The sequence below is a fragment of the Coenobita brevimanus genome, chromosome 68, assembly GCF_032717465.1.
Source record: "Coenobita brevimanus isolate Jiangsu-jjx chromosome 68, ASM3271746v2, whole genome shotgun sequence".
Taxonomy (NCBI): domain Eukaryota; kingdom Metazoa; phylum Arthropoda; class Malacostraca; order Decapoda; family Coenobitidae; genus Coenobita; species Coenobita brevimanus.
Window position 1 is genome coordinate 26,220,756 of NC_137021.1, and position 13,291 is coordinate 26,234,046.

A 13,291-nucleotide genomic window follows, 5' to 3' on the forward strand; every position below is an offset into this window, starting at 1 on the left:
TTGTTGAAGAAGTGAGGAAGGATGAAATTACGAACCACAGCACTACACTTAGATCTTTTAAGTGTCGGAATTTATATCCTTTGCTGCCATTCAGATTCACTTTGGACACCTCTAACAAGGGGTAATGCACAATGCTCTGCTATGAATAGAGCTATTCACCTCTAATATTTTCTGGTGTCATTACTCACGTTTTCAAATGGCATACCTCTTTGCCTATGAGTACTAAACGGCTCTGCTTTCCGATGTCTGGTAATGTTGTGGTACTTTTTAATGTCCCTTGTTTTCCATTCAAGGAACACTTGCAATATCTGCAACAGCTGTAAGTGTCGTCTCCTCCTCGTCCAGTATGCCATTTATTGCATCTAAAGTCACTGAGTCACCCGGCTTGAAAACGCTAGCTGTAATTCATGCTCATTTTTTTCTTAACCCTGGAACCCCAACGTTCATTTTGAGTCATACTAACCACAACCCCGGGAGAATTTCACCCGTTTTTGGAAAATCAAAAAAACATACTATTTTTCAATTAAGGTTTATTACAAAATATACAGTGAAAAAATAACTCTTAACTTTGGAATGATGCCTAGTATACTTAATTTGTACTTTATCTTAATACTGATACTGATTTTATGGTGAACTAGACTAAAAGTGACTAAATTTTAAGAGCATAGTGGAAGGAAGATTGGGAAGGTATGAGCTAGAGCAGATGGAAGGGGTGGAAGATGTATGTAAGATATTCACGGAAGAGATAGGCGCAGCGTGTGAGGCGGTTTGTGGAGTGAGGAGGAGATGCAAGGGTGTGCAAGGGACAGCATGGTGGAATGATGAGGTGAAACGAGCTGTGGAACAAAAGAAGAAGGCATATGGTGAATGGTTGGCGAGTAGAGGTAGGGGAGAAGATGAGAGAGAGAAGAGAGAGGTATATGTGAGCAGGAGAAGGAAGGTTAAGAGACTGGTGAAGGAGAGTAAGAAGAAAGTGGATGAAGAGTTTGGGAGGAATCTGAGTGTGAGAGAGGAATGAGGGAGAGTAAGAAATTGTTTTGGAAGGAGGTAAAGAAAGTAAGGCACTGTGAAAGGGGAAATAATAGGGGAGTGAAAGATAGGAATAATAGATTGTTGGTGGAGAAGAGAGAGAAATTGAGGAGATGGAAGGAGCACTTTGAGGATTTGTTGAATGTAGAGAGTGAGAGCAGTGTGAGTATAAGTGGCTGGGGAATGGCTGGGAGAAGAAGAGATGAGAGGAGGGAGGAAGAGATCAGTAGGGCGGAAGTAGTGGAAGCGATGAAGAAGATTAAGTTGGGAAAGGCCCCAGGAATTGATGGAGTGTGTGGTGAAATGCTGAGGTATGGGGGTGAGATTGTTGTGGAGTGGATATGGAAGTTGTGTAGACTGGCTTGGGAAGAGGGAAGGGTTCCAGAGGACTGGAAATCAGGTATAATTGTTCCTCTGTACAAAGGAAAAGGGGAGAGAGAAGTATGTGGTAACCATAGGGGTATTTGCCTTCTTAGTGTGACTAGTAAAATATATGGTAGAATACTCATTGATAGGATTAGGCATATGACAGAGGAGCTAGTTGGAGAAGAACAAGGGGGATTTAGGAAGGGAAAAGGGTGTGTAGATCAGATATTTGTTCTAAGATGTTTAGTAAGTATCTAGAGAAGGGAAGGAAAGTGTATGCTGCCTTCATGGACTTGGAGAAAGCTTATGACAGAATAGATAGGCAAGGTATGTGGAAGGTATTAAGAATATATGGAGTGGAGGGGAAATTGTTGAGTGCTGTGAAGAGTATGTACGAGGGAGCTAGGGCTACGGTGCGAGTGGATGGTGAGCTGGGTGAGTTCTTTGATCTCAATGTGGGACTGAAACAGGGGTGTGTGATGTCTCCATGGCTGTTTAATATTTATATGGATGGGGTTGTAAAGGAGGTGCAAGGTCGGGCAGTGGATGTGGGGCTGGCCCTAATGAATGAGGGTGAGATTTGGAAGCTTCCGGTGTTGCTGTTTGCTGATGATACAGTATTGTTGAGTGAAGATGAATGGGAGTTGCAAGGTTTGGTGAATGAATTTGGGACAGTGTGTAGGAGGAGGAAGCTGAAAGTTAATGTAAACAAAAGTAAAGTTATGGTGTTTGAGAGGAATGAGGTCACAGAGTGTGCAGTGAGATTGGATGGTGAGGATATGGAGAATGTGAGTGCATTCAAGTACTTGGGTAGTGTGATGAGTAAGGATGGAACTTTGGGGGATGAAGTACGTGAAAGGGTACAGCAGGGAAGGAAGGTTGTTGGTACACTGAAAGCAGTGATGAGAAATAGGGAGGTGAGCATGGAAGTTAAGAAGTCACTGCATGATGGCATTGTGATCCCTACCCTGACGTATGGAAGCGAGGCATGGACCTTGCAAGAGGGGAACAAGTCAAGAGTGAGAGCAGTTGAAATGAGTTACTTGAGAGGAGCATGTGGAGTGACGTGGAGGGACAGGTTGACGAATGAAGAAGTGAAGGAACGTTGTGGGGTAGATGTGGATGTGGTTGAGAAGATTAGGAGAAATACACTGAGGTGGTTTGGACATGTGGAGAGAATGGAGAATGAAAGACTGACTAAGAGGGTGTATGTAGGTGAGGTGGAGGGAGGGAGAGGGAGGGGTAGACCGAGGATGAGGTGGAGGGATGGAGTTGAGAGATATATGAGGGAGGGGGGGTGAGCTGGGGGGAGGGTAGTCAAATGGTGGGTGACAGAGTGACTTGGAGGCGTTTTGTCTGCGGCCACCCTTTGCGGGATTAGGGCGTCGGGCTATAGATAGATAGATAGTTTAGAAAAAAATTCGCCAAAAAAAAAGTACTGCAGCTGGCGACTTCTCCTTTTGTACACTGGTCCTGAGGTAGTTGTACCCTCGCCTGAGTCAGGTACAGCCCTCTACTGCCACTGGGAGCTGTATGGGAGACACGCGAAAAATGGCTATATTTTTTGTATCAATTTTCATTTCATTCGTTTTTCATACTTTTTCCAAAGCTGATAATCATTTATTTCGACACAAAATGAAGACACACAATGAAAAATGAACTTACCTTTTACACGCAGTCACCACAGGTGGGGTACAGGTGCTGAGGGCACTTTGGTTTGGCACACCTGTTGCAGCGGTGCCGGGTCTTCCTGTCTGACTTGCTAGGGCAGTCAGAACAGCGTACCAGGGGTGACTTAGTGTCAGCCAATGACGTCCCTGGCGACCCGGCAGCGCTGCCCAGTGATGGAAGGTCACACACGGTTGTTATCAAGGTGAGAAGTTGGCGGGACAGGACTGGTGATGACAGGCATGACTGAGCCCAGGGAGTGATGAGTGCCCTCCCCACATCCATCATGAATGACCTCCTCTTCGGTATGCTGATGCCTGTCCTTGCACGGTTCTCGCAGCTGATGATGAAGGCATTGATGCTCGCTGCATTGAGGATGCCATACCACACACAGAGGGGCCAACGTCGTGTCTTCCTAGAGCATGAACTCGTTGCACACAGTTGGTCGAATGTGTCGACCCCTCCTTTTGCGGCATTGTAAAATTCTATGATGTCTGCCTTGCCACTTGGTGCAATGGTAGGCTGGGTGTGCTGGGATGACATGAGCAGCACCATTTTCTTCTTTGTGCGGGATGTCTGTGCCACGTACGACACAAGCGTCATCTCCTTGGTGAAGAGGAAGGCACTCGAACCATGCAGTCATGTTTCCTTTGCCTTCATCTCCCGTGGAATTTCAGCCTTGTTGGCTCGAACTGTGCCAACAAGGGTCATTCCACAGTTGTTCAGGAGGTCGGAGATGAGAGGCACTGATGTGAACCAGTTGTCCGTGGTCACATTTCTGTTTGTTCCGTGGTATGGCCTGGTGAGTTCCTTGGTGAAGTAATGCCCGAGGTTGACCCCATCCCGTGGCCTTGTCCCCTGCTTGCCCAGGTAGGGTATGGCACCAAGCATGTACATGGTCTCAGAGTCACAGATCAGGACAAGCTTGATGCCATATTTGGCAGGTTTGTTGGGGATATACATCCGGAAGGGGCACTTCCCTCTAAACCCCAACAGTTGTTCGTCCATTGTGAGGTTATCGTGTGGGACATAGAGCCGGCCACAGTTCTCGATAAACTCGTCCCACACCTTCCTCACAGGGGCAAACTTGTCCTGGTTCTGCCTATCCACACGGGTTTCGGGGTTGTCAAACCTCAGGCAGGATATGAGGAACTCAAACCTCCCCTTGGACATTGCTGCCCGATACAGGGGACACTCACATACAGTGCTCCACATCTCGATGAGGGAGAGATGGTTATCCCTCTGCTGCCCTGTCACTATGAGCACTCCCAGGAGTGCTAATATCTCCTTAGGCTCCGTAGCACCGTATGTGGCACTTTGACTTGCCATCCTTGCCGCCACAAGCTCTATACGTTTGTTTGTCCAGGTGACGATTTCCTGAACAATGGATTCAGTAATGAAGAGCTTGATTGCCTCCTCAGGCGATATTTTATCCCTTGCCTCCTGAGTTGGCCCTGGAGTAAATCTTGCTAATATGTTCCTTGACAACCTCCTCGTTGTTGCAACGTGCTGGGGCTGACAGCTCCACCTGAAATTACTTTGGGTGGAAATTGTTGTTTTGTTGAAGTCCACAACAGGTGGAGCGTCAGCCACCAGGCGGCGTTTTCCTCTCCATCCACCACTGGCAGGGGCAGCAGCAGAGGTAGTGGCAGGGGCAGCAGCAGAGGTAGTGGCACGGGCAGCAGCAGAGGTAGTGGCAGGGGCAGCAGCAGAGGTAGTGGCAGGGGAAGCAGCAGAGGTACTGGCAGGGGCAGCAGCAGAGGTAGTGGCAGGGGCAGCAGCAGAGGTACTGGCAGGGGCAGCAGCAGAGGTACTGGCAGGGGCAGCAGCAGAGGTACTGGCAGGGGCAGGAACTTTTATTGGTGTGGACGTGAAAATCTTTCTTCTTTTTTTCTTTGGAGGAGCATCATCCCCCTCAAACTCATCACTACTTTCACTTGCAATCACGGGCACATACTCTTCGTCATTGTCACTATCGTATAGTTCGTCTATTTCTAGACTGTCAATAAATTCACTATCAGGATCAATATGTGGCTCAACATCATCAACACCTTCACTATCACTACTATCTTGCAATGATAGGGCACCTGATCTGTTCATTATGTCCACAAGTTCATCATCACTGAGCAACTTCCTCGACCAGCCATAATTTTGTTATTTCTGAAATAAATAACTCAGTACCTGAAAAGAAACACACGTAAGATTTCACAAAATAGTACGGTCACCACAACGTAGGGAGTATATCACCCTGGTAAAAAGTATCACATTCACCACAACGACGGGTGACTTTCTCCCAAAATCACAAACTTTCCCCAGTGATGGAAAATTCCAAGCCCCGAGCGAGAGCGCACACCCACCCTTCAAGACGTCACACAAAGCACTGAAGGTACTGAGGAGCGGAGCGCACTCCCACGTTACCATGGGTATGAATCATGTGACCACGCTACGCGCCCGGGTGCGGATCTCCCGACGATGTGGTTCCAGGGTTAATAAAACACATGAAGGACACTCTACAGTCAGAATGACGTTCCTCACGAAAGGCCAGTTGCAGTCTGTGTGTTAGTGTTGGACGAAGGCGGTGTAACTCAGGAATTATAACAGGAACATTACAGGATGGTCACGACCAGTGGTACAAGTATGTCCACGACACGAAAGATCACTGTGTATGACGTTTTCCTGTTTTATTTATATTAAATCTTTTTTGACTGATGTTCTTTAACTATATGTTCTTACCTTGGTTTGGTAAAAGAAATCGCCCAAAAAGTTGCCAAGCAATAGCCAAATTAGCTAATATGTCGTCAAGTCGCTAAACAACTGAGAAAAGTATGTAAGCGACTTCAAAAGTCACCGAATCTAGCGCAAAGTTGCCAGTTTGGCAACCCTGTACCTAATGGGAAACTACAGTGGACTTACACTGCAACAAATATTGATTTTGTAGGCATAGTACATAAGTGATGGGATTGTTGCCTTTTTTAGGCCAAACAAATGGCCTAGTTCTTACCATAACCTGTCTCAGGTGACAAACCCAAAGTCTTAATCCACCGATTCACCTACTGTACTTCTCCCAGGGACCCATTTTTTATTAGCAAATTTTCACCCAGTGACTTATTTTCCCCATGGCTGTAGTTTATCTAGTGAACCTATTTTTCCAGCAAACTTATTTTGCAGGTGAACCTCTTTTTGTTTGTGGACTTTGTTTCCTTCATGGATCCATTGTCCCTTATGGATCTGTTTTTAACAGGGAACCTGTTTTCTCTGAAGAACCTATTTTGCATCATATTCTTGTTTACTTCTGTGTATATATACTCCTCATGAAATAATTATTTAGATGGACTTAACATCCTTGATAAACCTTTTTCCTCCATGGACCTATTTTTCCCATGAACCTATTTTTCCCATTGATATTTTCACCATGGTCATGTTTTCTACCATGAACCTATTTTCCCCATGGACATTTTTAGCATAATCATGTTTTCCACCATGGACCTATTATCCCCTTTCATTTCTTATATTCCAAGGACCAATTATTATAATATTTTCCCCTGTGGACTTGATTTCTCACCATGTGGAAATACTAACTCCCTATGTGGACCTATTTTCTCCTGTAGACGTATTTCCCTTATGGACCTACTTTTACACACTGGGACTGAGTTGTTATTTGGGAAAAATTCCTCAGTTACATAATCCCTCATGGGCCTATTTCCTGATGTGGTCCTATTGCCACGATAGACCTACGCACTCCATAGACCTATTACCCGTGGACCAATTTTCCTACTACCCACCCACAGAGCCACATACCCACAGCCTCATGCATCATGATCTGTCTCAGATGTAAAATTTGTACTGAAGTGTAAATAAGTTATGGCATACTTCTTGTAATTATAATATTGCTCGCAGCTTTTGTATGTTAGTGAACCTCAAAGGACGAACTTGGACATTTGAGAAAAGGGAGGACGTAATAATTATAATATAAATTAATAACTAGTTACCAGTTTACTTACTGTGTAGTCACAATAAGGAAGCTTTGCCATGGGTACATTGTACATTTGTTTAAAAAACCGACTAACTGTAAGATAAACTGTAACCATATTTCTTTCAGATAATCAGAGGGAAAGAGCTATATTTCTGTGAGGTTGCAGCTTTACAGCTTTTGTGGTTTTCTCTTAAACGTGTTCAAGAGAAAATACTGAGTAGATTTGAAATCCATAATTTCCACTGAGCTAAATGGCAAAATATTTAGCCAAAATTCTCAGCACCATTTTTTATCATACAATTTTCAACCAAATAGCTTTACCTCAAGTTATGAGACATTTCAATTTCAAATATGCAATTTTTACGCCAAAAATGTGTATATGCTCTTCAAAAATTGGTCAAGGTCATTGATATTTGGCACAAGTACTTGGGTTACCTCACGGTACTTTCCTGTATAATATCATCAAGGTCTAGGAAAATATGTACCAAAAAATAGTGACTAGTTACCTATATACAGTATGGAACCCTCATCATAACTATTTGTGGAATACTGTATAAGGTATGAAACTTTGGCAACATATGACCTTTGAAAGTACTTCAGGGTCATTCATATTTGGAACATGTAAATAGACTAACCTAGGGTAGATTCTTGTGTAACATCAGGAAGATCTGAAGACAAAGGTGAGAGAGTATGCGTGGGTAAACTGACGTATGTGACAATAATTGGCTAACTGTATGCCTAACTTTAACCATATTCCTTTCAGATAGAGGGAACACAGCAATATTTCTGCACAGTCAATGCTTTACAGCTTTAGTGGTTTTCTCTATAACGTACAAGAAAGCTAGTACTTAGCAGGTTTGAATTAAGTACTTTTCACTAGGCTAAATGGCAAAATATTTAGCCAAAATTCTCAACAAACTTTTTATCCTTGGATTTTCAAACAAATAGCTGTTTCTCAAATGGTTTCTGAGATATTTCAAAGTCAAAGATGCAATTACTGCACGAAAAATGGGCATATGACCTTCAAAAATAGGTCAAGCTATTTCATGTTTTGCACAAGTATTTGGGTTATCCTATGGTACCTTTCCGTAAAAAACTGCAAAGAAAAAAAAAATAATACTTATTAAAACAATAAGCTTCACCATTTATACAGTATGACGAAGCTTAACTAGTTACCTATTTACTTTTTGTGTAGCCATAGGAAGAAAGCTTTGTCATAACTATTTACCATATTGATTGTCGCTGTAGTTATGAAAAAGCTGCTTTTGTGTTCTATCTAATGTCAGACGCCTTAATCCCGTAAGGGGGTGGCCACAAACAAATCGCCTCCATGTCGCCCTGTCCTCCGCCATTTCATTGCCCTGGTACCAGCTCACACTCCCTTCTCTCATATGTCTCCCCACTCTATCCTTCCATCTCATCCTTGGCCTCCCACTCCCTCTCCCCCCCTCAACCTCACTCACATACACTCTCTTCGTCAATCTCTCACTCTCCGTCCTCTCCACATGGGTAAACCACCTCAGTGTGTTTCACCTAACGCTTCCTATCACATCCACACCACAACGCTCCTTCACATCCTCATTTGTCACTCTGTTTCTCCATGTGACTCCACAGTCCACATGCTCCCCTCATATAACTCATTTCCTCTGCTCTCACTCTTGACTTGTGTCCCTCCAAGAAGGTCCAAGCTTCACTTCCATACGTTAGAGTTGGTATCACAATACTGTCATGTAGTAACTTTTTCACTTCCATGATCACTTCCCTGTTTGTTATCACTGCTTTCAAGGAACCAGCAACCTTCTTCCTTGTACCCTTTCAAGCACTTCACCCTCTAAACTTCCATCCTTATTAATCATACTAGCCAAGAACTTAAACACACTCACATTTCCACGTCCTCTTCATCAAACCTCACTGTACACTCACTGACTTCACTTCACTCGAAGACCATAACTTTACCCTTCCCCATTCACCTTTAGATTCTGTTTCTTACACACTCTCCCCAAACTCATCCACCAGGCCTTGCAGCACCCCTTCATCTTCACTTAACAACTCAGTATCATCTGCAAACAAGAGTTCACCGCCTAATAACTTCATATGAATACAGCGTAAATAATTGCACACTTATTTGTTCCTAAATATAATTTTGTGGTGCAAAATACCAAAACATATGAAATGAAGCGTGGGTACAGTTGTCTCAAAAATAGGCTAACTCTTTTCTTAACTATACCCGTATTCATTACCCGTCCCTGCCCCGGAAAGGCTCGGGGACGGATATTGTTTTCACTGGGTTTGTCTGTCTATTTGTTTGTTTTTCTGTCTGTCAGTTAACAACTTTACGTGAAAACTACTGGTGCGATTTTGACTAAAATTACAAGGGTTGATGGGCTATGACCCTGTGATCACCTGATTAAATTCTGGGTCAAACTGGGGCACGGCCTAGGCTGTAGACCCAACAAATATAAAAAATAATTTTTTTTCATCATAACTTGTTTCAAATTCCTCATATCGACATGAAACTAAAACCTAATGGTGCATCTTTCAATTCTGCATCTTATAACATGCCTCATTACATCAGGGGAGTCATCCCCCAGTTAGCAGTAAGGGGTCAGTGTAGGTGGGACCTACAATTTCAAATGGGCAAAAAATCGTCAATTTCTCCCAATTCACTCCAAATTTGATATGTGACATCTTTGGCTAGATATCCTGTTACGTTTATAAGTCAGCACTAAAATGACTGCCAGGGACGGGACCACTTCTATACTTCTGTAATGTTACACCTTTACAGCTTTTGTTCTTTTCTCTAAGTCGTGTTACAAAGAAACCACTGAGCAGATTTGATTTTGATACTTTCCAATAGGCTAAATGGCAAAATATTCAGCCAAAGATCTCAGAAAACATTTTTATCATAAGATTCTTAAGCAAATAGCTGTATCTCAATTAGTTTCTACGATATTTCAGTTTCAAATAGGCAATTGTTGCGCCAAAAATGAGTATATGGCCTTAAAAAATGGGTCAGGGTCATTTATATTTGGCGCAAGTACTTGGGTTGCCCAAGGGTACCTTTCTGTACCGTATATCATCAAGATCTAAGAAAAAAACATGTAAAGAAAAATAATATCTAGGTACAGAAGTCGGAATAAGTTCGTTTCCTTTTCCGTGTACTAAGGTGTTTGTAACACTGCTCGATGGAAAGGTATCCCCTCCTCCTTCCTTCCTCGCAGTCCCGCACTCCCACTCAACCCCCCAACTTTTCTCTCCGGCCCCATAACTTCACCTGGTACCCTTCATACTCTCGCTCACAGACAGCTAGTGGTTTCTGTACTTCAAGCACCTCTCTGATTACGTATAATCCGAACAACTAATAAAGGGATAGTACAGTATATATCATCAACCAAGTTAGGAAAAAGTTTACTACACTGTGAGAGAGAGAGAGAGAGAGAAAGAGAGAGAGAGAGAGAGAGAGAAAAGACAGGGAGCGACAGACGGAGAGGGAGAGCGAGTGGAAAAATGAGACATGAGAGGACAGTTACGGAGAAAATAAGAAGAGGAAAGGCAAAAAGAGAACAACGAGAGCTAAGAAAAGAGACAGAGTGAGAAGAGACAGTGAGATGTGAAATGAGATACAAGCAGTGTGAAATGGAAAGAGAAAAGGGAGATGTGAATACATAGGCCGGGAGACAGGGAAGTAGAGACAAAAGGGGAGACAGCTGAGAGCAAATGGGGAGGGAGCAAATATAGAAATAGGGATAACAAAAGGAATAAGTGGGAAAGACAGCTACGGAACGGAATACTGAGAACGATAATGAGAAAAATTAGAAAATTAGGCAAGGTAACGGGGAGGAGGAAGAAAGTGTGTTATTCTGGCAAGGTTGCTGGGAAAGAGATAAGCAGGATAAGACGAAAGCATTGAGGCTGAATAGGACGAATGACATTCAAGTAAAAAGGGAGGGAGAGAAACAGAGAAATTAGAGAACTTTGCGGAGAGAAAGTAGAGATTACGGATGGGAAGAAAATAGGTTAATTTTTAGGGCAACAAAGAAGAGGGGGATGTTCAAAAGGGAAGACAAGGAGAGGGAGAGGGAGGGAGAGACGGAAGGACAATGGGAAGAGCGGAATGAAAGAAGAGATTTCGGGTGAAAGGGAGAGACGGAGAGAGGAAAGAGAACAAAGGGCATGCAGTTATTATTGGGGAAAGAAAGCATTGAAGGAAATGGATTTAGTATAAGCAAAGAAATACGGAAAGAGTAATGGAGAAAAAAAAAAGTAAGACATGTGACAGATGAAAAAAGTAAGACAAAGTTGTGAAACACAGAGGGAGAAAGAAAAGATGAGGGAGGTAAAGAGGGAGTGACTGAGGGGGAGAAAGATGAAGGAAAGGAAAGAGAGAGAGAGGAAGGTAGGAACTGAGTAGATAGCTATAAAGGGAAAGGAGGGGAAAGGAAACTGGGGATGAGACAAAGGATCCAGAGAGAGAGAGCGAGGGGGGGGGGTCAGTACACAGACAAGCACAGACAGATAGGTCGACAAATATTCAGAAAGTGTGCGTTTGTGTGTGTGTGTGTGTGTGTGTGTGTGTGTGTGTGTGTGTGTGTGTGTGTGTGTGTGTGTGTGTGTGTGTGTGCTCCCGTCCCTGTGTCACTCCTGTAACAGTCCCATTTTTTCACCTGCGTGTTTTCTTCCTCTCCGATTCAGTTTCTTCTCTCACTCACTTTTTTATCAGTATTTCTCCTGATTGTTCTTACCATTCCTCTCTCTCTCTCTCTCTCTCTCTCTCTCTCTCTCTCTCTCTCTCTCTTTCTCTCTAGGAATGTAGAGACTGATCTCAAAGTCTATATCTCCTTAATACGGCCACTTCCTGAGATGCTGTGGAATTTTGGTCGCTTAAAAAAGACAATGTCGGCTTTAAGGTATCAGGTTCGCCTGAGGGCTGTGGGACTTTTTAAGTAGAAACTCGTAGACTACGAGGTCAGCTCATTAAAGTTGTTAAAATCCGAATGGGTTTCACAATCATTACATAGAAAGTTGCTTACTCTTAACGGACTCGGCACACAACCATGGTTGGAAGCTGTAAATGAAAAAATTTACCAGCAGAATTAAGTGAAAATTTTTTCACGTGCAAGATCTGCTCCACATGGAACTGACTCAACATGGACGTTGTTAACCCTACAGTAGAGAAGTTTAAGGGATTCATCGGCAGGATCTTACACTAGAATACATGTGAATTGGATTTGCATTCCCGAGCAAACAAGAAGTATCTCCAATGGTATGGGCTGCATGGTCATTAAGATCCTAACGTTTCCTTGTAATACCGCTCTCTCTCTCTCTCTCTCTCTCTCTCTCTCTCTCTCTGTATATGTGTGTGTGTGTGTGTGTGTGTGTAAAAGAGGTGTCTACTACCGCAACATTTTATAACAGCAGATTTCTCTCTCTCTCTCTCTCTCTCTCTCTCTCTCTCTCTCTCTCTCTCTCTCTCTCTCACACACACACACACACACACACACACACACACACACACACACACACACACACAGAGTGTAGTAAACCTTTTCCTAACTTGGTTTATGATATATACTGTACTATTCCTTTATTAGTTGTTCGGACTACAGGTAATTAGAGAGGTGCTTGAAGTACAGAAACCCCTAGCCGTCTGTGAGCGAGAGTACGGAGGGTACCGGGTGGGGTTATGGGGTCGAAGAGAAAAGTAGGGGGGTTGGGTGGGAGTGTGGGGCTATGAGGAAGGGAGGAGGAGGGGATACCTCTCCATCGAGCAGTTACAAACAACTTAGTCCCCGGAAAAGGAAACGAAGTTATTCCGACGTCTGTACCTATTTATATATTCTGTACTCACACAAAGGAAGTTTAGCCATAACTATTTATTGCATAAAAATTATGAAATTTTAGTATCATAAGCAAATCTGGGATCTTTGAAAGTAGTTCAAATTCATTTATAATATAAATTTGTACATAAATTAACCTAACGGAGCTTCTTGTTTAATATCAACGAGGTCTGAAGACAAAGGTGTGAAAGAACACATTGGCATATTGTACGCTTGTCTAAAAATTGACTAGCTGCATACATAACTGTCACCTTATTTCTTTCAGATAATAAGAGATACGATAGAAATATTTCTGTAAAGTTACAGTTTTATAGCTTTTGTGGTTTTCCTGTAGAAGTGTGAGAAACAAAACACTGGGCAAATTTAAATTCGGTACTTTCCAATCGGCTAAATGGCAAAATATTCAGCGAAAATTCTC

At 43.1% G+C, this 13,291-nt stretch overlaps 1 protein-coding gene across 1 annotated transcript in view; it reads right to left on the reverse strand.

Moving 5' to 3' along the window:
• Positions 1–3,063: 3,063 nt before the first annotated feature.
• The window catches only part of LOC145405869 (uncharacterized), a 32,075-nt gene continuing 21,847 nt past the window's right edge, over positions 3,064–13,291 (reverse strand). The window contains 2 exon segments of the mRNA XM_080277126.1: positions 3,064–4,799; positions 4,902–5,197. Of these exon segments, the coding sequence (XP_080133252.1) occupies positions 3,064–4,799; positions 4,902–5,197 (2,032 nt within the window).